Below are 27,139 nucleotides of genomic sequence, written 5' to 3'. Positions count from 1 at the left end.
ATAGTAGCTAAAAACTACCTAGAAATCCTTAGAAATAATTTTTTAAAAATAAAATGTATACATTGGTTTTCTTTACAGAATACTTTTGATTGTCATTTTTAAAAAGTGGATGAGTAAATATTGACTTGATAGAGATTCCTTTTCAGTACTATATATTATATACTAATTTAAAAAGTATTTAGTATGGTTTAAAGAAATATGTGGTATATTTGCTGGCAAAGATTCATTGTTATTTTTTGGCATGTTCTTTATAAACTCTCAAAGGACGGTAGTAGATTATACAGGGTCTTTATGAGCTTTGACAGAGTAGATTATTTACTCAGAATGTCTGAGATGTCCCTTGTTCTAGATTAATTACTTTATCATCTCTGTTTATGTGACTCACCATCTCCTACCTAACCCTGGAGTTTCAATATCTTTAGTAGAGCACAGATAGAAAAAAGATTATTCCAGCCCTGATATTTAGATATATTTGTTTAGCTTTTCTTTCCATTAGATTGCTATAATAATGGATATATAATAAGTATATTTGTGCAGTTACAATCCAGTGCTCTAAAGTAGGTGTTGCTCACTAAGTATAAATGGTTGAGAACTGTTAGAACTACAGTGTTTTGTAAAGTCTTAGGTTGCTGTGATTCTTATGATCCACTTGTCCACCTCTTGTGGATATGGCTTCTCTGACATTGCAGGCTATTAAATCAAATATGAACAAGCAAACATACATGACTGATGGACACCTAAGTGGTGGGCAATTACAGGGTTAGACTATCTTTTGTTATTATTTTAAAGCTTATTATATCATAATCAAAAATTTCTGAGATTCAAAGAAAAAGATAATTTATATGAAACCATTTGTTTTGTATTGAGAAATTTTTTGAGGTGCTTGTTTTTAAATCATTTTAAAGGGAAGTAGTATCTATTTGATTTACTTTAGGATTCTAAGAAATAGATTGTTCTTTAATCTAAAATAAATTTCTGAGTCTAAGATTCATTTCTTATACTTTTCATCTGTAGTCCTTATGGCATTGCTTTTATGTATATTTAAGTCAGTAAATATTTCGTGTATACCATATGCCTATGCTTAATGTTGGATGGTGGTATAACGTATTTTACTGTGTTTTTTGTTGTTGTTTTTTACTTTTGATAATTGCCCTTGGTTAACAGAAATAAATAATATGTCAAATTCTCCTGTGGTAAATACAATTAAAATTTTTCTAATTAGAGGCAGTATTTAAATACGTTTCTGGCATAACAGAAGAATGGTTAGTTTTTATTTGTAGTTAGAGTTTCTGTTAGCTACTTTTAGTATAGAGATAAAATTTCTTTTTGTTCTTTCTCATATCATGGAAATGAAGGTAATAGCTTCACATAGTCATATTCCTTGCTATATAGGTTTCTTTTTTAAAAATTCATAATTTGGGATTAACGAAGTTATTTTATACTGCTTCAGTTTATTATAGTGTTATTTGATTAAGAAGTTAGAATTGTTTCATTTATTTGTGCTTTGTCTTGTAAAAAATACCTTCTCAATAAGCTCCTGTACCCAAAATCTATATATTTTTTTAACTTTGGAAGGTGAATATTTAAAAAGGAAATTACGTGTTTTTCCATTGCACTGTGGTTGTATCTGTTTTCTGTGTTTATTGTTTCTTTACAAAGCTGAAGGAAAGGGACTGTGAAATGGGTAATATGTTCTTTCTTAAATGTCCCTGGTAAATTTGCCTTCTGAGTTTTTTTTTTTCCCCCAAACAAATTTTGAAAATACTATAATTTAAATTCTCTAAGTACCCTATCATTTAAATTAGAGATGATTTAGAAATATGCTGAATGGTACAAAGAAACTAATTGTGGATTAAAAAAGGAATTCTTTTACTTCATTAGTGTATCTCATAGCTAAGTAATTCTAATTTCCTCAAGATAGTAATCTCTTACGTATCTGGATAATCTCAAGTCTCCTAAGGTAGCTCTTCTTTAGCACTGAGGTATATAAGCCTTGGCTGACTGAAACCTTGAGAGGATGAGCTGGAAGTTGGGGCCTCATGACTTAGGGTCTAAGATCCCTTCTCATCCTGAGACTCGTGTAAGTTTCTCCCGGTCTCACTCTACTCCCAAGCAGCCCCTCAATGACTCATCTCTTTCTAGGCTCTTTCCATTACAGCTGGGTCACACACATTGCATTTAAAGAACAATCTTGGTGGTGTTTTGTATCTGACAGGTATTTGAAGATAGAACTTTGAAGTCTATGCTTTTGCTCTTGTTAACCTTCACAGGCTAAACCAGGTTGGGCAGTAGTAATGTGTTAGGATATCTGCCTTTGTCTTCAAGCTCAAGATAGTTGTCTTCAGCTCCGGTATCAGCTTTGCTTAAAGGATTCATGGTCTCCTGCCTAAACTGGGCTCTCTTTGACCTGCTATTAATTCCTACCCAAGCTGGAAGTTCGTAAAAGGCTGAGGAAGGAGTTGACTCATTTTTTAGGTCCACCAACCCCATGTGTGCTGTACTGACTGCTTGACCAGTTTTGACTCATTTTCTTTGCTTCACACTTCAGCTTTTGCTTTGGACTGTTTTCCTGGCTTTAAATTACAAATACTTCTTAACCTCTAATCTCTCCCTATTTCTATCTGCTTAACTTGTAATCTGAATAGACTTTTCTTTTTGGAATAAGTTGTTTAAAAAAATAATAAAGAGGTATAAAAGGGTATACAGAAATACAAAAGTAAGTGTCTTTGTTCAGACAGCACGGCTACATGGTTTGTGTCTTCTTCTAGAGACCTTCTACACACATATGAGCATATATTCCTCACTTTCTTCCTAATACAAGGAGTAGCTGACTCTGCATAGTTAGGTATCTTTGGTTTTTTAACAGTACTTTCCACTGTTGTTTGACATCTGTCCATAGATAGATACCTCATTTTTTTTAGAAGGCTGCCTGTTTTGCCCCTACTTGCAGATTTTCTACTCTGAAATCCCTGATGGTTGGGTGACTTGAGACATGCTGTTTGCTTTGAATCCTGGCTTCAGGTACTACCTTGACTGTGCCCTGCCCTTTGCTCGAGCCTTTCCTTAGTTGTGTCAGTCCTTCCAGGATCATGTCTGTGACTTTTTGTCTTCAAATTTCCCTCGTATCTATTAACTTTTTTAAAGAAATAGTTGATTTACAATGTTGTGTTAGTTTCTGGTGTACAGCAAAGTGATTCAGTTATATGCATATATTAATTCTTTTTCATATTCTTTTCCATTTTAATTTATTACCAGATACTGAATATAGTTCCCTGTGCTATACAATAGGATCTTGTTGTTTATCTGTCCTCTATATATTAGTTTGTATCTGCTAGTCCCAAACTCCCAATCCAACCCTCCCTCTATTAACTTTTATTTTAGCTTCCTTCTTTTCCCAACCTCTCTCCCCAAATGGAAACAAAATTTTAAATAACAAAAAAGGTGTACTTCCATGAGGTATTTATAAATAATTGATTAATTGAGCTTAATATTCTTTCTTAGTCGCTTAGTCTTCTGGTAGAGGCAAAGGAGCTGTGGAATGCCCTAAGGTTAGAAGCAGAAAAATGGAAAATTGTCCAGTATTCATAACTAGTCTTTAATATGAAGTTGACATCTTTTTTTGAATTCTTGAAATATATATTATCTCTTTTTACAATATTATACTGTTGATTCTTGAACATTCACCATGGGTGTGAACTGCGCAGGTCTATTTTTTGCGGAGTTTTTCAATAGTAAATATTACAGTATCAGACGATCCTTGGTTGATTGAATCCAAGGATGCAGAAGTGAGGATATGGAGGAAGGGAGTATAAGGAGGACTGTAGGTTATATGCAGATTTTTGACTGTGCAGAGTGTTGGCATCCCTAACCCCTGTGTTTGTTCAAGGGTCAACTGTATTATAGAAGAAAGATTCTACCTATAGAACACATTACTACTATTTGCAAGTAGCATCTTTTTTGAATCTTAGGGAGGAATAAATTGCAGTGAAAAATGAGAATTGGCTTTGTGTGATGTTTGCTATTGTCATTAATTAAATTTAAGTTTGGTCATTTACTTTCTTAGAAGAGTTTTTATTTATTTTTTATTGCTTAAAGCAACATTTCTTGGAGTTAGTGTAAGCTATGACTGGATGGTGATGCCTCTGTCCTGGAAGTGTGATTTATCAGAGATACATAAGATAGTGCCATATTATATGATGGATTTTTTGGGGTTTTTTTTTGGTTGATACATAGCAACTGTAGGAAGTTTTAAATCAGAGTGCATATTTTGGGGATGAATAAGAAAAATGTAGATTTGTTTTATTGTTCTTACATTCATCTTCAAAGCATCTCATCTGGGGCTGTGTTCCTAGGAGAGCAGCCGTTTATATTAGGGAATTTCTCAAGGGTGCAGATCATATCCTTCACTTCTCATGTCTTCAGTGAATAACATTGTACCTGGTATTTAATAGGTGTTCAATAAATGTGTGTAAGACTAAACGAAAGATTCACCAAGTAGGCACTAAAATAATTTTATTCTACTTATAAATTTATTGTAGTATGTGGCAGTGTTCCATAATTTAGTAATTTTTTTTTAACCAACCTTTGTAGGTGGTGGTTTTAAGATAACAATTTCAATTTTCCTAAGTTTTCTTACGTTAAGGATGATCAGTACGAAATTCCCTTCGTACTGGTCTTGGAACTCAGGAGGTATGACACGAGTTACAGATTTGCTTGCAGTGTTGGGATGATATTGTGGTTAAACAGTCATCCTAAAGAAACTGAGCTCATGTGTGAGTCAGCAATAAAGCATGCAGTATACTATTTAAAAATCATTATTGCTGCAACTTATCATTGATCAACATATCAGTATATTAAGGGAGAAAAGGAAAGTTTATCTTTGTCTAGCACTGAAGAGTTAGAATTAATATTATGTCATGTCAACTGACTGCCACCGAACCTAATGTAAGATTGAATATTGATTCCTTTTGAAAATAATTTTTTAAACATTTTTATCAGTGTATACAATGTGTTTGGCATTAATTGATAGCACAGGAGAAACCCTTGATGAGGTTTAACTAAATTTTATTGAGCATCCATTGTGCGTGATAATCTGAAATATTCATTAATTAGTTAATTTCTAGGCATCAAAAGCTTTCCCTTTGGAAGGCTGGTTTTTTGAAAGATACTGATTGATGATCTATGTAAGCAGTATGTAAGCAGTATGTAGTGACTTCTAAGATAATTTAAAAACCTAAGGCAAGAAAAAGAGTTAAATATAGGAAAAGGAATAATTAGGGGTAAGGCAGCATGGCTCTCTCTCTCTCTCAGGGTTAGGAGTTGTGGAAGAACTTTTGTGGCTGTCTAGATGAACTTTTGCTGCTGTCTTGTCTCGTGTTTCAGGTTATAGAAAGTTTTAACTGTTGACAGAGGCACAGTTGGTTGCTGTGTCTAATTGTCAGTGAGCAAAGCAATCAGTTAAAAAGGTAGCTGATTAGAATAAAGCAGTTATGTCCCCATGGGAAACCAACAAAACCTTAAATGGTAACTGAAACTAACTTAGGGAATAACTTTTGCCTGTATTTATGGAATGAGGGCACATCTTATTTTTCTCATTTGGAAAGTATGTAAGCAGAATTGGAAAATCATTCAGGTCCCTTTTTTGACTTTCTGGTCAACTTTACATAGACTTAATAGAAATCTTACTTATAGGGAAGTTTTCTGAAACATAGAGAAGGCTCTTCAGTATGTCATTTAACAAATGCCCATCAGGCCTGGTCCTGAAAGCTGGGAGTACAGTGGTGAGCATCAAAGATATCTTCTCTGTCTTCTTAAAGCCTCCAGTTTAATGGGGATACAGAAAAGTAACTAATTACAAGATAGCGGGGTTATGTAGTATAGATGTATAGGGTGCTCTGGGGAATATAGGAGAAGAATTTTTTTTTTTTTTTTTTTTTGCGGTACGCGGGCCTCTCACTGTTGCGGCCACTCCCGTTTTGCGGAGCACAGGCTCCGGACGCGCAGGCTTAGTGGCCATGGCTCACGGGCCCAGCTGCTCCGCGGCATGTAGCATCTTCCTGGACCGGGGCACAAATCCGTGTCCCCTGCATCGGCAGGCGGACTCTCAACCACTGTGCCACCAGGGAAGCCCGAGGGGAAGAATTCTTAACAAAAAACAGGAGGAGTCTGAGAAGGCTTCCTGGAGGAAATGACATCTAACCTGGAATCTGAAGGATTGCTAGAAGTGAGCCAGACCAGGGAAATGAGAGAATGTTATAGGCAGAGAGAAAAAAAACATAGGTGAAGGCCTGAAAAGTAAGTGAGAGAGAATTTGGTGAATCCAAGGACCTGAAAGAATTTTGGTATGCCTGGATCAAAACAACTGTGTTTGTATGTGTGTGTGTGCATAGGTGACGTGAGGGTGGTGGAGCATTTGTGATTGATAAGTCAGCAGGCAGTTTCTCTTACATCGACTGCCTAAGAGTCGCGCTATAAGAAGCAACAGCCTCTCCTCCTCCTGTCTGCCATCTGCTTGGCAGCCACAAAACAGCAGCTATCATCTCCATCCATGTTGTCCAGGCTGGTGTCCAGATCGGCAGTGTTTGCTGGGAGCTCTGCTACCTGGAACACGGCATCCAGCCCGATGGCCAGATGTCAAGCGACAAGACGATTGGGGGAGGAGATGACTCCTTTAACACCTTCTTCAGTGAGACAGGCACTGGCAAGCATGTGCCCAGGGCAGTGTTTGTAGACCTGGAACCCACGGTCATTGATGAAGTTTGCATTGGCACCTACCGCCAGCTCTTCCACCCTGAGCAGCTCATCACAGGCAAGGAAGATGCTGCCAATAACTATACCTGAGGTCACTACACCATTGGCAAGGAGATCATTGACCTCGTCTTAGATCCAATTCAAAAACCGGCTGACCAGTGCACAAGTCTTCAGGGCTTCTTGGTTTTCCACAGCTTTGGTGGGTGAACTGGTTCTGGGTTCACCTCCCTGCTGGTGGAGCATCTGTCTGTCGATTATGGCAAGAAGTCCAAGCTGCGAGTTCTCCATTTACCCAGCCCCTCAGGTTTCCACAGCTGTAGTTGAACCCTATAATTCCATCCTCACCACCCACACCACCCTGGAGCACACTGATTGTGCCTTCACGGTAGACAGTGAGGCCATCTATCATCTGTCGTAGAAACCTTGATGTTGAGTGCCCAACCTATACTAACCTGAATAGGTTGATAGGTCAAATAGTGTGGAGCCCTGAATGTTGATCTGACGGAATTCCAGACCAACCTGGTACCCTATCCCCTTATCCACTTCCCTCTGGCCACATATGCCCCTGTCACCTCTGCTGAGAAAGCCTACCATGAACAGCTTTCTGTAGCACACATCACCAATGCTTGCCTTGAGCCAGCCAACCAGATGGTGAAATGCGACCCTCTCCATGGTAAATACATGGCTTGCTGCCTGTTGTACCATGGTGGGACATGGTTCCCAAAGATGTCAGTGCTGCCATTGCCACCATCAAGACCAAGCATACCATCCAGTTTGTGGACTGGTGCCCCACTGGCTTCAAAGTTGGCATTAATTACCAGCCTTCCGCTATGGTACCTGGTGGAGACCTGGCCAAAGTACAGCGAGCTATGTGCATGCTGAGCAACACCACAGCCATCACTGAGGCCTGGGCTCACCTGGACCACAAGTTTGACCTGATGTATGGCAAGTGTGCCTTTGTTCACTGGTACGTGGGTGAGGGCATGGAGGAAGGAGAGTTTTCTGAGGCCCGTGAGGACGTGACTGCCCTTGGGAAGGATTATGAGGAGGTTGGTGTGGATTCTGTTGAAGGAGAGGGAGAGGAAAAAGGAGAGGAGTACTAAAGTTAAAATGTCACAAAGGTGCTGCTTTTACAGGGAAGCTTACTCTGCTTTAAACATTGAAAAGTTGTGGTCTGACCAGTTGATTTGTTCAAACATTTAGAGAAGAACTAACACCTATCCTTCTCAAACTCTTCCAAAATATAGCAGAGGGAGGAACACTCCCAAACTCATTCTACGAGGCCACCATCACCCTGATACCAAAACCAGACAAAGATGTCACAAAAAAAACAAAACTACAGACCAATATCACTGATGAACATAGATGCAAAAATCCTCAACAAAATACTAGCAAACAGAATCCAACAGCACATTAAAAGTATTGTAAACCATGATTAAGTGGGGTTTATTCCAGGGATGCAAGGATTCTTCAATACATGCAAGTCAATCAATGTGATACACCATATTAACAAATTGAAGGAGGAAAACCATATGATCATCTCAATAGATGCAGAAAAAGCTTTCAACAAAATTCAACACCCATTTATGATAAAAACTCTCCAGAAAGTAGGCATAGAGGGAACTTACCTCAACATAATAAAGGCCATATATGACAAACCCATAGCCAGCATCGTTCTCAGTGGTGAAAAACTGAAACCATTTCCACTAAGATCAGGAACAAGACAAGGTTGCCCATTCTCACCACTATTATTCAACACAGTTTTGGAAGTCCTAGCCACAGCAATCAGAGAAGAAAAAGAAATAAAAGCAATCCAAGTCAGAAAAGAAGTAAAACTATCACTGTTTGCAGATGACATGATACTATACATAGAGAATCCCAGAGATGCTACCAGAAAACTACTAGAGCTAATCAGTGAATTTGGTAATTTAGCTATAAAATTTGGTAAAGTAGGATATAAAATTAATGCCCAGAAATCTCTTGCATTCCTATACACTAATGATGAAAAATCTGAAAGATAAATTAAGGAAACACTCCCATTTACCATTGCAACAAGAAGAATAAAATACCTAGGAATAAACCTCCCTAAGGAGACAAAAGACCTGTATGCAGAAAACTGTAAGACACTGATGGAAGAAATTAAAGATGATACAAACAGATGGAGAGATATACCATGTTCTTGGATTGGAAAAATCAACATTGTGAAAATGCCTATACTACCCAAAGCAATCTACAGATTCAATGCAATCCCTATGAAACTACCAATGGCATTTTTCACAGAACTAGAACAAAAATTTCACAATTTGTATAGAAACACAAAGACCCCGAATAACCAAAGCAATCTTGAGAAAGAAAAACAGAGCTGCAGGAATCAGGCTCCGTGACTTCAGACTATACTACAAAGCTACAGTAATCAAGACAGTATGGTACTGGCACAGAAACAGAAAGATAGATCAATGGAACAGGATAGAAAGCCCAGAGATAAACCCACTCACATATGGTCACCTTATCTTTGATAAAGGAGGCAAGAATATACAATGGAGAGAAGACAGCCTCTTCAATAAGTGGTGCTGGGAAGACTGGACAGCTACATGTAAAAGAATGAAATTAGAACACTCCCTAAAACCATACACAAAAATAAACTCAAAATGGATTAAAGACCTAAATGTAAGGCCAGACACTATAAAACTCTTAGAGGAAAACATAGGCAGAACACTCTATGACATAAATCACAGCAAGATCCTTTTTGACCCACCTCCTAGAGAAATGAAAAATAAAACAAAAATAAACAAATGGGACCTAATGAAATTTAAAAGCTTTTGCTCAGCAAAGGAAACCATAAACAAGGCAAAAAGACAACCCTCAGAATGGGAGAAAATATTTGCAAATGAAGCAACTGACAAAGGATTAATCTCCAAAATATACAGGCAGCTCATGCAGCTCAATATCAAAAAAACAGCCCAATCCAAAAATGGGCAGAAGATCTAAATAGACATTTCTCCAAAGAAAATATACAGATTGCCAACAAACACATGAAAGGATGCTCATCATCACTAATCATTAGAGAAATGCAAATCAAAACTACAATGAGGTATCACCTCACACCGGTCAGAATGGCCATCATCAAAAAATCTACAAACAATAAATGCTGGAGAGGGTGTGGAGAAAAGGGAACCCTCTCGCACTGTTGGTGGGAATGTAAATTGATACAGCCACTATGGAGAACAGTGTGGAGGTTCCTTAAGAGACTAAAAATAGAACTACCATACGACCCAGTAATGCCACTACTGGGCATATACCCTGAGAAAACCATAATTCAAAAAGAGTCATATACCACAATGTTCATTGCAGCTCTATTTACAATAGCCAGGACATGGAAGCAACCTAAGTGTCCATCGACAGATGAATGGATAAAGAAGATGTGCCACATATATACATGAAATATTACTCAGCCATAAAAAGAAATGGAGTTATTTGTAATGAGGTGGATGGACCTAGAGACTGTCACACAGAGTGAAGTAAGTCAGAAAGAGGAAAACAAATACTGTATGCTAACACATATATATGGAATCTTAAAAAAAAAATGGTTCTGAAGAACCTAGGCCCGGACAGGAATAAAAACGCAGAAGTAGAGAATGACCTTGAGGACATGGGGAGGGGGAAGGGTAAGCTGAGACAAAATGAGAGAGTGGCATGAACATATATACAGTACCAAATGTAAAATAGATAGCTAATGGGAAGCAGCCGCATAGCACAGGGAGATCAGCTCCGTGCTTTTTGTCCACCTAGGGGGTGGGATAGGGTGGGGGGAGGGAGATGCAAGAGGGAGGAGATATGGGGATATATGTTTATGTATAGCTGATTCACTTTGTTATACCGCAGAAACTAACACACCATTGTAAAGCAGTTATACTCCAATAAAGATGTTAAAAAAAAAAAAAGATTGATGAGTCAAGGTTAGCCCCAACTCGTTTTTTTTTTGGGGGGGGGATGCTTACTGGGAATAAATATATACTCTCTACTGAATATAACTGTGTAACTGGGACTAAAGAAGAAATTGATACTGTTTTTGTTTTTTTATGGTTGATTGAGAGAACCTGATTTCGAGATGCAGTTTTACATTTTTACAAATAACTTTATGTTGTACATTCTAGTTATATCTTCAGTAGAATTCTTAAGCTAATCCTAGTTCAGATTATTTCTGTGTCCCTCTTCAATCCTTTTTAACTACCTTTAGAGGCAGAATTGAATTTGTAGTATGGGTCTAGCTGGTCTTTTAATTTATAATTAAAGTGCAGAATTTTCCCATGTTTTCTTCCGTCTGGTAACACACCCACCTACACTTACCGAGAACTATATGTAGATCAATTGGAGAGGTTTATCTAAAGTGTTTTTTTATCTTCAGCCTACCTCTCATAGTTTGTCAGTGACTTATGAGGTTAACTATGAACTAAACATATTAGCACTTTATTGCCAATATATTTTGTAATGTGAAATAAACTAGAGAAGTGTGTGTGTGTGTGTGTGTGTGTGTGTGAGTGTGAACTTACTTTTATACAAAGTATAATACCCAAGCTATCCTCTGAATCTTTAAAAATGTGTGTTTTCTGATTTTGCAGTAGTATGGTCTAGTGGACCAAATTAAACCTTGAGTTGGATTGGGAAATAGTGGAAGTTATTTTTTATATATATATATATATATAATTTATTTATTTATTTATTTATTTTTTCTCAGTAGAAACCTGGATTTATAATTTAGTTCTTCTAGAATTTAGGTTCATATTTTCTTTCATAACTCTCCAAGATAGGTTTGGTTTGTTTGTTTTAAAAGATGAATAAACCAAGGTGCAAAGATTATATAGCCCTTTAAGGTCACACGACTAGGTGATAATCAAAATTGGAATCTCTAAAGACTTCGTAAAGTTCTGATAATGTGGTAATCTTGTTGGCAGTAGAAATTTGAGGGCTGGCTTGTCTTCAAAATGATAAAATGCAACATGATGATTAATACAATAATTAAATATAAACAGATTGCAAAAGATTGAATCAGAAATGCTTAACCTTTATGGATCCTACAGTATTAATTATGCTACTGAGATGGTGTTTATTCTCTAGTAGTCTTGGAGCTTAATAGTCACGTGCTTGTTGAATGATGGAACACTGTGCACCTAGATAGTCTTAAGTATTTTTCAGGACGCTTTTTTTCCCCTCCTTTTTTTTTTTTTTTTTTTTTTTTTGCGGTACTCGGGCCCCCCACCACCGCGGCCTGTCCCATTGCGGAGCACAGGCTCCGGACGCGCAGGCCCAGCGGCCATGGCTCACGGGCCCAGTTGCTCTGCAGCACGTGGGATCCTCCCGGACCGGGGCACGAACCCGTATCCCCTGCATCGTCAGGCGGACTCCCAACCACTGCGCCACCAGGGAAGCCCTCCCTTCTTTAATTTAAGTCAATATTATTATCATTTTTTGAGGAAACCAAAGGCTCCTTAATTAGTGAACACTGCAGATCACTTTTGTCAATTTACCTGCGTCTTCCATCATAATAATGCTTAGATTCCATAGATCGGTGGCAATTCTTCAACGAATATTTATTGAGCATTATTAGAGCTGAACACTTTTTAGCTGTAAATAAGGCAGGCTTGATCTTGGCTGCCTTCGAATTTATAATCTAGTGGAAAAGACGGGCTTTAAAGTAGTAATTATATCAATATTTAATTTTTTGCAATTAGGGTGAGTTTTTGAGGGAGAAAGGCTTTGAATAAATTTCTAGTGGTATTAAGAGACCTAAGCAAAATTCAAAACCGTGGACAAGGATTCTTTACTCTCACTGAATGGCCATAATCCCACGTTGCCCCAGAACCCGAAGTAATTTAAGCTGAAGTTAAAAAAGAAAGTCACAGACAATCCTGTGACACAGTTTTGACCTTCTTTAAGGAATCGGGGAAAGTGTATTACTCATGTTTACTTCCTAATGTGAAAGAGAGCTGGAAGAACCAGCCAAAAACTTGGGTTGGGGTGGCATTTAATTCTTCTGTTCACACTCCAGGTCTGTTGAATCAGAATCTTCAGGAGTGGGTCATGTACATCTTTATTCCTCGGTCATTGTGATGATCAACCAGATGTTGGAACCACTGTTAAGATAGCCCAGGAATTGATTGGCTGCTGAATTAGAAAAAGACCATCAATTTCAGCTGTCCTAATATCCAAATGATAGTAGAATTTTGCTTAAAACTTAGTTTATAACTTAGTTCTGAGTATAGTATGGTAGACATTGGCAATGCCCGTATTTTGTTTTTAAAGAGTAAAACTGCACCTTTGGATTGTCAACAGTGGTTGCCCAGTTTAAAACTGCATGTTAAAGTTACCTTTTGTGTTAAGTTTTCTTTTCTTTTTTCCTTCAGGAACTAAACAACTTAAGCATATTTTATTAAAAGATGTGGACACTATTTTTGAATGTAAATTATGCCGCAGTCTCTTCAGAGGATTACCAAATTTAATTACCCATAAAAAATTCTACTGCCCACCAAGTCTCCAGATGGATGACAGTAAGTTTTATTCATATATTCAATTATGCATTTTGCTATGTATTCTTATACTACAGCTATACATTTATGTTAAAATAGTATCGATGTCTAGTTACAGATAATATATTGATAGAGAATAAGGTAAAATACTTGACTCAATGTTATATTCAGTTTCTTAAATAGATATTTTAATATCAGTGTTTTTCATTTGGATTTTGCTAAAGATATATGAGGTTAGATTTTTGAGTATATTTGTATTAAAGTATTGGATATATTTGAATGTTTATATGGACTATACAGTTTATATCCAGGATTTTTGTAATTTAAAATATTAATGCTTGATGAGGGTGTTGGTATTTTTCCTCCTTACTTCTTAAAAACTTGTTACCAGATATGACTCATCATTTACTTAGATTCTCCTTAAGTAAGTGAGAAAGTTGGAAATAGAGCAAAGAATGAGTAAATGAGTTGATTTTTTTGGTAATTGTAGAGAGCATTAAAAAATACTTGTTGATCTTTCTAGTGTTTTCTGGGTCTTGATTTGAAGATCAGTTTTATTCTCAGTGAAGTTTATTAGATAAGTCATTTTATCAGAAATTAGATTGTGTTATGGGCTAACCTGAGATCTGAAATAGCTTTATGTGGTAAAGGCAGGTAGTAGCCTAACAAAGTCTTTGTGGAACCAAATGTTTGTTGAATTAAGCATATTGTCTCTTCTCTGTATGATTAAGTTGCAGTATATATAATGGTATTATTTTCTTGCTTTAAAGAATAATGTAAATTCCTTAAAATATTTTAATAAGTAATAGGTTACTTTCATTATTTCTTGTTCAGGGATTTAACTCTTGTGGACTTACAAAATATAGAATTTATTTTGTTAGCTTGATATTATAGTTGCATTATGGATTTTGTGCATTTTTCCACTTAACCTTTTTGGGATGGAAATGGAATGCAGAGCTCCAAATATCGAAAGTACTGCTTTAATTATTAGCATGAAGCTGATTTAAAGTATATTATAGGACATAGATGAAACAGAAATTTCATATTTGTCTGGAAACTTTCCCTACCACTGTTAAATCTTATTACACTTCTTTTTATCCTTGAAATATAAATGAAAAGGTAGTCTATAGAGATTAGTTTCAAATCTAACCTTTTAATTAAAGAACTAGTAGGAATTTAATTTTCTGGTAGTCATTCTTTGTTACTTTTTGGTGTGAAATAAAGTTTAGTTGAATTTTAGAGGGAAATAGATAAATGGATTTGCTGTATTATTGTGCACTGCAATACTTATTCTAGAAATACTTCTGTGAAAGTATAATTCTTCTTATAGATACCACTTTATCCATTTTAAAAAAGAAAGATTAGTAGACTAGAAGAGCTATGATGAGTCATTTCTTGATTTATAATTAGATACCAGATTTGATGCTATACTTGTAGCTAGATTTTAACATTTTAGGTAGAAACATAACCAGTGTTAGACAGCTCTGTTACAATAGGAATATTAGGTTGCCTACAGATGGTGTAATTATTGCACAGATAAATAAAACTAGCTCTGTTTTTGGAGTTAATCTGTAGTTTTTAATCATTTGTTTTAATAGGTTGCCATGTTAAGAAGACATGTAATAGGACTGAATTTAGCAAACACTTCTATACATCCTGTCATTCATGTTTATGTATTTTCCTATAAATCGTCTTCATTTTCCATAAGATGTTCAAATGTCCCTATACAATTAGATGAGATTATTTATTATGGATTAAGTTAATAGGAATGCTGTTATATTTTCTAAAAAAAGAATTATTTTTATATGTAGTAACATTCTTCATGGTGTTTTATCCATCTTGGGTTATGAGAACTTTGATTTGCCTTTGCTAGCCTAAAAATATGAAATACTATTTTTATTGTTTATTGTACCCATGTGCTTAAATATTTTATATTAAGGGCCCTTATTAGAAGTAACTCTTCAGATTGCATCTATTCCTTAACATTTGTGTACCATGATGAGATTGTAAATTAAAGCAAATTTTAATTTAATTAATACTTGTTTTTATACTCATAAAATACTGAGAAGTAGATAATGCTCTTGTAAAAATAAATGCAAACCAGTAATATAATAAATTTTAAAATAGAGGTTCATAATACATTTAAAAATATTAGAGGGCTAGAGCAGGCTAATTATTTCAGATTAAAATGTTGTTTTTTCCTTAACAGACCTTCCTGATGTAAATGATAAACAAAGCCAAGCCATAAGTGATCTCCTAGAAGCCATATATCCAAGTGTGGACAAGCGAGAATACATTATTAAGCTAGAACCCATAGAAACGAATCAGAATGCAGTTTTTCAATATATTTCAAGGACTGATAATCCTACTGAAGTCACAGAGTCAAGCAGTACTCCTGAACAGCCTGAAGTTCAAATACAGGAAACTAGCACTGAACAGTCTAAGACAGTTCCAGTTACAGACACAGAGGTGGAAACTGTAGAGCCCCCTCCTGTTGAAATTGTTGCAGATGAAGTTGCACCTACATCTGATGAACAACTGCAGGAATCACAGGCTGACTTGGAAACTTCTGACAATTCTGATTTTGGTCACCAGTTGATATGTTGTCTTTGTAGAAAAGAATTCAATTCCAGACGAGGTGTTCGTCGTCACATTCGAAAAGTACACAAGAAAAAAATGGAAGAACTAAAAAAGTACATTGAAACACGAAAGAATCCAAACCAATCCTCTAAAGGACGCAGTAAGAATGTTCTAGTTCCATTAAGTAGGAGTTGTCCAGTATGTTGTAAATCATTTGCTACAAAAGCGAATGTAAGGAGGCATTTTGATGAAGTTCATAGAGGACTAAGGAGGGATTCAATTACTCCTGATATAGCAACAAAGCCTGGGCAACCTTTGTTCCTGGATTCTGTTTCTCCTAAAAAATCTTTTAAGACTCGAAAACAAAAGTCGTCTTCAAAGGCTGAATACAATTTAACTGCATGCAAATGCCTCCTTTGCAAGAGGAAATATAGTTCACAAATAATGCTTAAAAGACATATGCAAATTGTCCACAAGATAACTCTTTCTGGAACAAACTCTAAAAGAGAGAAAGGCCCCAATAATACTGCCAACAGTTCAGAAATAAAAGTTAAAGTTGAACCAGCAGATTCTGTAGAATCTTCACCCCCTTCCATTATCCATTCTCCACAGAATGAATTAAAGGGAACAAATCATTCAAATGAAAAAAAGAACGCACCGGCAGCACAGAAAAATAAAGTTAAACAAGACTCTGAAAGCCCTAAATCAACTAGTCCGTCTGCTGCAGGTGGCCAGCAAAAAACCAGGAAGCCAAAACTTTCAGCTGGCTTTGACTTTAAGCAACTTTACTGTAAACTTTGTAAACGTCAGTTTACTTCCAAACAGAACTTGACTAAACATATTGAATTGCACACAGATGGGAATAACATTTATGTTAAATTCTACAAGTGTCCTCTTTGCACTTATGAAACTCGTCGGAAGCGCGATGTGATACGACATATAACTGTGGTTCATAAAAAGTCATCCCGTTATCTTGGGAAAATAACAGCCAGTTTAGAGATCAGAGCTATAAAAAAGCCCATTGATTTTGTTCTAAATAAAGTGGCAAAAAGAGGCCCTTCAAGAGACGAAGCAAAACATAGTGATTCAAAACACGATGGCACTTCTAACTCTCCTAGTAAAAAGTATGAAGTAGCTGATGTTGGTATTGAAGTAAAAGTCACAAAAAACTTTTCTCTTCACAGATGCAATAAATGTGGAAAGGCATTTGCCAAAAAGACTTATCTTGAACATCATAAGAAAACTCATAAGGCAAATGCTTCCAATTCACCTGAAGGAAACAAAACCAAAGGCCGAAGTACAAGATCTAAGGCTCTTGTCTGGTGAGGAACAGTTACAGAGTTTTGCTTTTTTCCCCCCATCGAACTAAAAAAATCATTTGACCATAATTTATAGCTGGTTCCATTTTAACACATTTGCTTCCATATATCTTACGGCAGTGGGAACTGCAAGAGTAATGTGCATATCGCATTTACCTCTTCAGTGACCTTTATTCCAGTGGCTTGGGAACAAAAGTTAACTTCAGAACTTATCTTCCACAGGACAATGCAATATAGTTATAGGTAGATGGCACAGGGTCAGTGATTTCCTCTCAATGTTGTAAAATATATACATTTATATTGGCTTATGTTTACAATAGAAGTCTTCTGTTTAACTAACTTTGCACAGGTTTAATTTGATTCAGTGACTTAGTCTACTAATTAATACATTGTAGGAAGTTAAGTATATTAGAATGAATTTGTGAAGGCAATAATTATAGGAAAAAAGTCTTTTGAGGCACTGTAATTATTGTTAAATTAATCTGTGACGGCTAAATAAAGTGCTGCACTCAGAAAAAACAATCCCCAAATTGAATTTAGAACAATTAGCATTTATTATTTACGTTTAACATAGTGCTTCCAGGCAAAGGGGGAAATGATAAACAAAAGTTTGGGTTTATTTTTCCTTCTCCTTGGGAGTATGTGTTAGTTCCTGTTTTTTAGTTTTTACCTTTGGAAAAAGTGATTGTTTAGGTCCCTGATCCTCTTATTTTTACCTTTTCGTTTAAATAAAGTTTTGGTGATCATTTCAACATAGGTAATATTATTAAGGAGGTTTTTTTTTTTTTTTTTCTCCTGTGGTTGTGTGTTGCAAGAAAAATAAAATTCCTATTGGGAAGAAAGAAAAAAATACTAGTTTTTTAGAGGGTTTTGGAACAAATGTAGATTTTTAAAATGCAATATGAACTAAGGAGTAGACTCCCTGTACTTGTTTTTGCAAGTCTCTCTATATTTTTAAAGTTTACCTTCAGTACCTGTGTCCCTTGTATTAATGCATTTAATATATTTAATTAGTATTAAATTAGTTTTGGATTCAGATTCTAAAGCAGTATACTTAGTTTGAGTGCTCAGTAGGTTAAATGTTGTGGTTTGATTATCACACATTTTTTTATTTGTGTGGAAAACTTGAGATGAAACCATCCTTTAGAAGTCATTTACTATTGTATTATTTTGAAAATAAGGTTTTATTGGTAAACTCAAAAGTGTTCATTTATTCCCATTTCTCCTCAGATAACTTCAAGTGATGTACGAAAAGGTTTGGAGTTCATTTTTGTGGAAAGACTTTAAATTGGTGTTAGAACCACTAAACATCTTCAAATGGTACTATGAGGAAAAAAAAAGAAAAAAATTTGATAAATATATGACTGTAACTGCTGTTTTCTGACTAAAATAATAACCATCTAACCACTTGTTTCTAAGGCACTGCCTCTTCCAGCACTTTCAAGTAGCTGTGACATTTTGTATTGTCATCACAGTCCATCAGCTAACCACCCCTGTGCATTTGGTCTACAGTTTCTACAAAAATGTTGCAAATTTTGTTTTCCAGCAGTTTGTTGATTAAGTGATCAACAATCTGAAGAAAATACCACCACTGGTGATTTTTAATTATCAAAGACTTTATAAGTTAGCGATTTTAGTTTTGTTCCACTTTATTTGGCAGAATTTTTATTGGATTGTACAGATATATAATTTCCTAGTGAGCGTATGTTAGGACCAAAAGACAAATCTCAACACATTATAAATATTTAGCCTACTAAATATTTGTAATTATTTTTACATCCATTTATTTCTAACTTGTTCTATAGCACTTAAATGTTTGAAAATTTCATTCTAAAATATATACTATAGGAAACTTCCGGTTCATTTTCATCCATGGATCATCACATTCTTCATTTGTAAACATCTGAGGTTTTTATGAAAATTAAACATTCCCCTATTTTTCTTTAAGTTTCATACAAAGCACTTTAATGATAGATGCAACTTAATTTTTCAGTTTTTTTTTAAAAGACCCCACATTTACTAATGTTAATATGAAGGTAATAAATAGCTTACTGCTATTTTATGGATGCAGACAATCCCTGCACAACCACTTCTTATAATACTAGTTTATTTCTTTACATATTGCTAAAAAAGGAAGATTGGGGTATAAACCCTGATTCTTTTTCTCTCCCAAGTAAAATCTTAAATGACCACTTTAGATAATATTTGATCCCTACTGTAAAATTTAGAAAATAATGAATTTTTGTCCATTTTTGTAATCAAGATTTTAGGGAAAACAGAAGTACATCTATCTTTAATGAAATACTGGACAGGTTTTTGTGTAATCAATATTTTGTACTTTTTAGGGAATATTTTATTTTTTAGTAATTTTTGTCAAATTATAATTTTAAAAGGTACAGCAGAGAATATACCATGTTTTTATATAGGTTCATCCCTGTACTTAGGAGGGACCCTGTCCATCTATATACTTTTTGTATAAAATTTTAAAATGTTGAAGATCCACGAGGTCATAATAAAATGCTTTCATAGCTAGAAAAACATTTACCCTTCCCAGTGCTTTGCACTAAAATATACTGTGAAAGGAAACTAGAAAGACTGTAACTGTTGCTGGAAATGTTCTATATTGAATGTACATGCTCTTGTTGGAAAAATGTACTATATGTGATGGAAATAAACCAGACTCGAAGTTATTTCAGCTAAATGTGCTTCAACGAAGGTGCATTGGTTGAAACTTAAATGTTTTATTATCAAATTTAAATTTATTCAGTGACTATGAGCAGCTACACTTGAAATTTATCCTGATAGTTTTATTTTTAAGAATTAGAGTAATAATTTCTCTTTAATTTAAAAACAGATTTACTTTTCCACATATGGAAAACTTGTACTTATAGGTCTAACTTTAATGATTAATAGTGTAATATATTTAGGGAACTAAATGTGTAGGTGTTATTTCATTTATAAACCATCTTCATTAGTTGCACGTTATTAAACCTGTATGTTTGACTTTTGCAAGGTGTTATCTTTTATGCATTCCTACACACAAGACATATTCCAAAGATATTTTCCAGACTTAGGTACCTATAACAAATGGAAAGATATGAGGATTCCTAAAAAGCTTGGGGTAGCTCTTTGCTGCAGCCTCTCTTGTGTATGCTGGCCTTTTCCTTTCTGCTTTACTTGTTAAATACTGTAGGGAAGAAAGAGAAATATCCTGATGGTGGTGGTGGAGAGCCCAATTGCTGCAGTTCCCTTACTTTACTCACCTGTTTCCACAGGACCTTTCACATACAGTTTGTCTCCACTGTCGTAACTTAGAGCCACAGAGCAGGAATTTAGGAGGGGGCATCAAGGGTTCCAAGGACTATAAAAATATTTCATCTGGGTCATAGAGAAAAAAATAGCATTATGTCAGGACTTGTCTAAATTAGAAGGGCTTAGAGAGATTAAGAATATTTTATCATAATAGCCAAATTAATGGATCATGGGAAGCATAGAGACTAAACTAGGACCAGTTAAGTAGAATGAACAAGTAAGAAGTGATTAGAAATTCTTTGTTCTTCCTATTCCTTTCTGGTCTTCATCCTTTTTGGTTTTATTTTGACTCTTGAGGTTTGTCATCTCAGAGGATCAGGCTTGAGGGTCTTGAGAAGAGGCCTAAGAAATTTGTGCCAGAAGCTTTTCTACACGCAGGCTGTATAAGCAAGTATTTATAGTACTTTTTGTTGTCGTTGGGGGGAGTAGTGAAGCAGGTAAAGAACCATCAGAAACTCCTTATTTTATATTAAGACCTATTTCTGGCTACAAATTACATCCACTTTTGCTGCAATTTGATCAATTGAGAGTTCTTCTATAGAATTCAAATCATCTTCCTTCCTGAAGATACCTTTTATTCCTAAATTTGGTGGAAGAGGAGAAACAGTAAAAGGTATGGCTTGCGCTTCAACTTCATAAGTTTGTATAGTGCAAGCAAAAGCTGGATGAAGTATGGCTGATACTAAGCAGGTGGTTTTTTTTTTTTTTTTTATGGCCACGCTGCCCAGCTTGTGGGATTTTAGTTCCCCCATCAGGGATCGAACCCTGGCCTTCGGTAGTGAGAGTACGGAGTTCTAGCCACTGGACTGCCAGGGAATTCCCTAAGCAGGTGTTGATTATAACATGCAGATATACCTTGAATGCACAATAACCATTTTGGGGGTTCATGTCTCTTTCCCCTCTTTACTCCCTACTTCAAGAAGAAAACCTTGAATGTACACATTCTTGAGCAATATATAAATTATCCATCCTTAATTTTTAGCCTAGTTTTATATATATATATATATATATATATATATATATATATATATATGAGCCAAATTTTCGGTTGACACATTGCTTGTATTGTTGAAAAGTACCTTCACATTTTTTAGGAATATGTATTTGTTACATTGCCTTATGGTCAGTAGGCTGTTCTACTCAGTTTGCTTTAGATAGCCTGTGGATGCAGTAGTGGGGAGTTTTGTGGTTTTGCTACAGTTTGAGGCTGCAGGTATAGAAAGAGGAGTTTCCCAGTAGGTATTATGGCAAGTAGGTATAGAGATAGAAGCACAAGTGAATATCATTTCCTGCTGTGAAGTTGTAAAAGATCTCTTTGAATAGCATGACCACTGAAAATGAGATTTGAAATGCTTCTAAAACTTCAGAAATTAGGTCTTCAGGTTTCCTGTAGTGGCCCTTGGAAATATTCTAGTTCCTTAGTTAGGAGTTTTAGAATTTACTTTTCTAATGGAATCCTTAGATTATCAGGATTATGATTCAGACACAGTCTCGTAGTTGATCAGTGGCCGAGCTCTAAGATATGGGCAGCATGATGTTGGCTGTGGTGTTAGACAGAATCCTTCTGTACTCTATGCTATTCTTTTTCTCTTCTCTGACTTCAAGAGCTAGCGGAAGCCTCAAGATTGAAAAGGAGTAAGGATCAGCAATCTTAAGTACGGCTGTTAGTTGTTTGGTTTCTAAGGCATAAAGCACATGTTAGATGGCAGAATAAAATGTGTTTCATTTAAAGTCACCTACAATTATTTTGGCTTTTCTAACTTTCTAAATTCCTTCCTTCTCTCTTATAATTTGTTTCTGTACCCTTTTTCTTTGACCTCAGTTCTGAGCTTCCAGCTCTTTCCTTTTTTCTCTTCTGGTTAATTAACCAGATCATAGTACCAAGATAGCTAAAATATTTTTTTGAGAAGGTAAGAGTGTGGAAAAACAGCTCATTTCTTCCTGAATCTTTATCATTCTACACTTGTCAGGTTTATTATTTATTTTGAAGTTTCTTTCTCTACATATGTTCACCACTATCATACCACAAACAGGGGAACATAATGAGCACTATAGGTGCATCTGGTTCAGAAAGTGCCCGGAGTTGGAGATTGTGCTGTTGTGCCCACTCAGCAGAATTAATTTGCTTGATTGTGTATTTTTGAGGTCAGGGACTATGTCTTGATAATTCTGTTTAGTGCCTAGCACGTTTTCATGTATATCCAGACACTAAATAAATGTTTGCTAATGATGTTGAAGTAAGTAGTAGCCTTTTCCATCTGAATTGTGCTGTCATATACTTTGAGGCTTTGGGTCTTACTTTCCTAAACTTTTATTATCTCAATATTGATAGATTTAATTTATTTTAGAAAGTGCCACCAGTACTAAAATGAGAGTTTATGATAATAAAGAGAATTCTTAGTATTAGTTGATAGTAATTAACGTGTATAGAGTGCTTACTATGTACCAAGTGCTTTGCTAATCCTTTATATGCATGATGCCCCTAATCCACCAAGAGCCCTATGGAGTAAGAACTGTTCCTTCATCATGCCCACTTTACAGAGTAGAAAAATTGAAGCTTAGGGAAGTTCAGTGGTTTACTGCAGTTCACATAGCTAGTAAATTATAGAATTGAGACTTGACACTAAGTCTGACCACAAAGCATGTTCCCTTAATCAGTGCACCTTATATATGCAGATTTTATCATTTGCAAAGTACAGTCACTACATTACTTGTTGGCAGTTTGGTGTAATGATCTGGAGCTAGATTCGTTGGTGAAATTTTTGTATCCACCATTTATTTCCTGTGTGACCTTGGGCAAGTTCAGTTACTTAAGCATTCTGTATCCTAGTTAACCTCATTTATAAAATGAGAATAATATTTCTTACCTGATAGGGTTGTTCTGAGGAGAAAATGAAAAATACATGTAAAACAGGGTGGTCCTTGTCATGTTACAATAAATGTTAGATATGATTACTATAAGTCATTTTCACAGTATAAATGTGCAACTTTTTATTACCTTGTAAAGTTAAGTTTAAATGGAAATGCGTGCATTAGAAGAGAGTTTATTGCTACGCATCAGATTTTAACTGCTGCTTTTGTGTTTAACTGGGAAATGAGGACAACCAACCAAATTATTATTTGCCACCAATTTTCTTCTAAGCAGCTATTACTAGTTTATCATTCCTACTCAAGTTTTTCATTTATCTTGAAAAGGTATTAGGTAGTTTTAAGCACATTCATTGTTTAGGCTTTGTTTTTATCATTACTCCTTAGGACAACCCATCTGTCTTAAAATTCTCTTAGTATCTGTTCTATCACACAATATTTTGGTTTTGGTCATGTGTAAAGTATTGACATGGAGCAAATATTAACTGAGTAACATAGTTCAAATATTTCAATGAAACTAAAGTAGATATGCATTACTATTTGAAAGCAAGCATTTGGTTGTGGAAAGAGTGGATTCTTCAGGAGAGCATTATTTGGGCTAAGTCAGGAATTTCTTTGGTGAATGTGTCATGAAGAAATAAGAAATGGTACTTTTCAAAAGTCTTGCCAATAATAGGCATTAGTGACAGTACTCCACATTTCACTTGAGGCCCAAGTACTGTCAAATTATCTACCAACAGGGTTTACCCGTACATCTCCCTGTTCTTGATCTTGTTTTTTTTAACCATAAGATGACGATTTTAGAAATTTTTGTGTCTAGGGTTAATTTGCAACACCAGAGAACCTTTGTCCCTTGGTTTGGATGAACTTTCATATCTTGATCTGCAGATTAAGTGCTGGGGTCCCAACACCTGGGTTGTGTGGTTTCTTAATGATTCTGATACTCAAATTCTTATGTCAGGTATCTGAGCATGTTTCTGGCACACAAAACATAGTAATGTTTAAACAGTAGAATGAGGTGGTTGAAAAAAATAGGCAAACCAAAACAAAAACAAACGCTTTGAATGCTTGAGCAATAATGACTTGTAGCCTCTCTGGGTGTCCTGCTCCTGTATAATCTGGTAACACTTTCGATGCAAGAGCATGTAATAATGTTATGTTCAGAGGAGAAATTATTACACAAAAATGAACCCTAAATGCATAGAACTCTCTTTACAACCCAGGTTTTGAATATTAGTTTTTAATTCCTTCTATCCGTGGAATTATCCTGAGAATAAATTAGCTCTGAGAAATGGAACTGTGGCTTTTAGTCAGTCTTTCTTTCTAAGCTGTGCAAAAATACATTTTTTTAAAAGTTGAGACTCTTCTTGGCTAAATTGATGCTTTGGTAGACTTAAACCCCAAAGTACTGGTTGTGTCTGGTAGTTTTTATTTTGGATGGGAAGAGAAAGTGAGGAATAGTTTTCTTCTAAGAAAAAAAAATAGCGAAGTACTAGGAACATTGTGTGCACAAGTGATTGAATTACATGAAAAGAAATTAACTTTTAGGGAAAAGATTTTTATGTAGTGTTCTTGGGGTTTTGTCATATAAGTTGTTAGGGTCGTTCTGTATAAGCTTCTGCAGGAGAGTGGCCATGCCATTTTCATGCCTTTTGTTCATTAGATATTTACTAAGTTCCTTTACTAAGAATTAGTATTAGTTCCTTTACTAAGAATTACTAAGAATCCAACATGCTGGACATTTGTAGATGTTTGAGACTTTCTGAGCTTTATTCTCCTTTCCTTTGAATGGGCAGCCTTTGAGGACATAAGGTAGGCTCATGGGGCTGTCATAAAGATAGAGGGAACACGCTTAGTGAAATTTGTGAGTCGTCATCAATATTTATATCCTCAAGTTAAGCTTTCCTCAGAACGTTTTCATGATTTTCCAGTTGGCCCTTTCTTTGCCTTGCTGTCTTGACTAGTCAGCTGTTGTTTCTTATGATTGTAAGTGAACACAATCACTTAGTTACCATGAAATTTGGATACAAACACACACCAGAGGAAGAAACTTTTCAAGGAAATGGTTTTGTTGCTGTAACTGCCCTGGATCTCTTTTCAGTTTCTAAGTGTATAATTGTAATGATATGAATTGTTATTTTTTAAGGTTTAAGATACTTCTTTGAAGGTCATTTCTTTCTAAAACAGTTAACTAGAGCTAAAGAACACAATGTCTTCAAACCACAGATTCTACAAGATGGAAATAAGACCCACAGTACTTGGATTACCAGTCACCACCCAGCTTGCCATGCCATCTCATTGCAGGTGTGTGAGTGCATATGTGCCCGTGATAGAGCATTGTGCTATGTGCTTGCTGCTGCGAGTGCAGGGTTTTAGTTGGTCTGTAGCTGGTCAAGAGAGGTTCGTTAGAGAGTGCTGTGTGGGGAACTAAGACAGAAGGGGCCAGGCCTTAAGGGAACCTAGCAGTAATTGTACAAACTGGCTTCACCATATGGATTTCAACCAGTTAAAGAAGCCGGAAAAAATAATGCTACTCTAGGGACTGGGTGTTGCCTTCTTAGGAGCAGGAGTATGGCTTCTCTGCTGCTATTAGCCCTTCTCAGACTCTGCTTTTTTTTTTTTTTTAACATCTTTATTGGAGTATAATCGCTTTACAATTGTGTGTTAGTTTCTGCTGTATAACAAAGTGAATCAGCTATACATATACATATATCCCCATATCCCCTCCCTCTTGCGTCTCCCTCCCACCCTCCCTATCCCAGCCCTCTAGGTGGTCACAAAGCACTGAGCTGATCTCCCTGTGCTGTGCGGTTGCTTACCACTAACTATTTTACATTTGGTGGTGTATATGTGTCCATGCCACTATATCACTTCGTCCCAGCTTACCCTTCCCCCTCCCCGTGTCAGACTCTGCTTTTACTTTAAAAAAAAAGACACTAATTACATCATTTGATATCTTCTCGGTGTGGTTATATAAGTGCCTCATTATTTCCACTGCTTGCCTCTTCTGTGTCTTTCAAGTATTTTCTTTCTCCATATAGCTTGAATTTAGACTTCTGTAAGAGAAAATCTGATTGGTTCAGTTAGGTGCATTCTTGTTGGGCAGATCTCCCATGCTACGCCTCTTCGTAGGTTGCTCGTCATAGGTTGCTCTTCAGAGGTTGGCTGTTCCTGGGACAGGTGCTCTCTGTGGGTCCTGTCGTTGGTGATCATGGTAGCAGAGTCAGTGCCATAAAACATGGCCCTGGACCTAGTAAGAGGAATCTTTTGGTGCCAGTCTTTTAAAAGAGGGATCTGGATAGTTCTAGAATGTACTAATCTTTCCAGTACACATCATTTTCTTTCATTTTAAAGGTGATAGAATTAAAGGTAACCTGTGGGCTTGACTGTTCGTCAGTGCAGCACCAGTGATCCTTTCCATACTGAGAAAATGTGGGGAGGAGTTTTCTAATGAGCACCTGCAGTTCCTTTTCTGAACTGCCTGGTGCTGTTTCCGTCTTTGGCTTTGTAGATTCATAGGCAGCCTGAAGTTTTCACTCAAAAAGAGCCATTACATTTCCTGTAACAGCATATTAGGCCATTCTGTCAGTTGCTGTGATTTTCCAGACACCCACAATTATGCTGCACAATTTGAGTTGGTGATTTAGTGAAACCTTAAAGTATTGCTTCTGCTCTTGTATTTTCCGCATTTGGGCTTACTCTGCAATAGCTGCTTTATTCATTCCTTCAAGGACAGGCACTATTGAGTGTTAATCATGTGTCTGGCACCATTCCATTCTTCTGGGA

At 36.0% G+C, this 27,139-nt stretch overlaps 1 protein-coding gene and 1 pseudogene across 11 annotated transcripts in view; both read left to right on the top strand.

Moving 5' to 3' along the window:
- Positions 1 to 27,139, top strand: part of ZNF800 (zinc finger protein 800) — a 54,049-nt gene that overhangs the window by 8,078 nt on the left and 18,832 nt on the right. For 4 of the 11 annotated variants that reach the window (XM_073809890.1, XM_073809888.1, XM_019924481.3 and 1 more), the window contains 2 exons: positions 13,152 to 13,295; positions 15,484 to 17,176. In XM_073809890.1, coding sequence (XP_073665991.1) covers positions 13,152 to 13,295; positions 15,484 to 17,176 — 1,837 coding nt within the window. Of the gene's footprint in view, positions 1 to 13,151; positions 13,296 to 15,483; positions 17,177 to 18,403; positions 20,182 to 25,540; positions 25,658 to 27,139 lie in introns of those variants that run through there. The other 7 variants (XM_073809892.1, XM_073809891.1, XR_012334059.1 and 4 more) reach the window with 6 other exon arrangements.
- On the top strand, positions 1,862 to 10,532 carry LOC141279568 (tubulin alpha-1A chain-like; annotated as a pseudogene).

This window comes from Tursiops truncatus, chromosome 9 (genome assembly GCF_011762595.2).
Source record: "Tursiops truncatus isolate mTurTru1 chromosome 9, mTurTru1.mat.Y, whole genome shotgun sequence".
In the NCBI taxonomy this organism is placed as follows: Eukaryota; Metazoa; Chordata; class Mammalia; order Artiodactyla; family Delphinidae; genus Tursiops; species Tursiops truncatus.
Note: the sequence above shows the minus strand (reverse complement) of the source record. Positions and strands in the feature narration are given on the sequence as shown.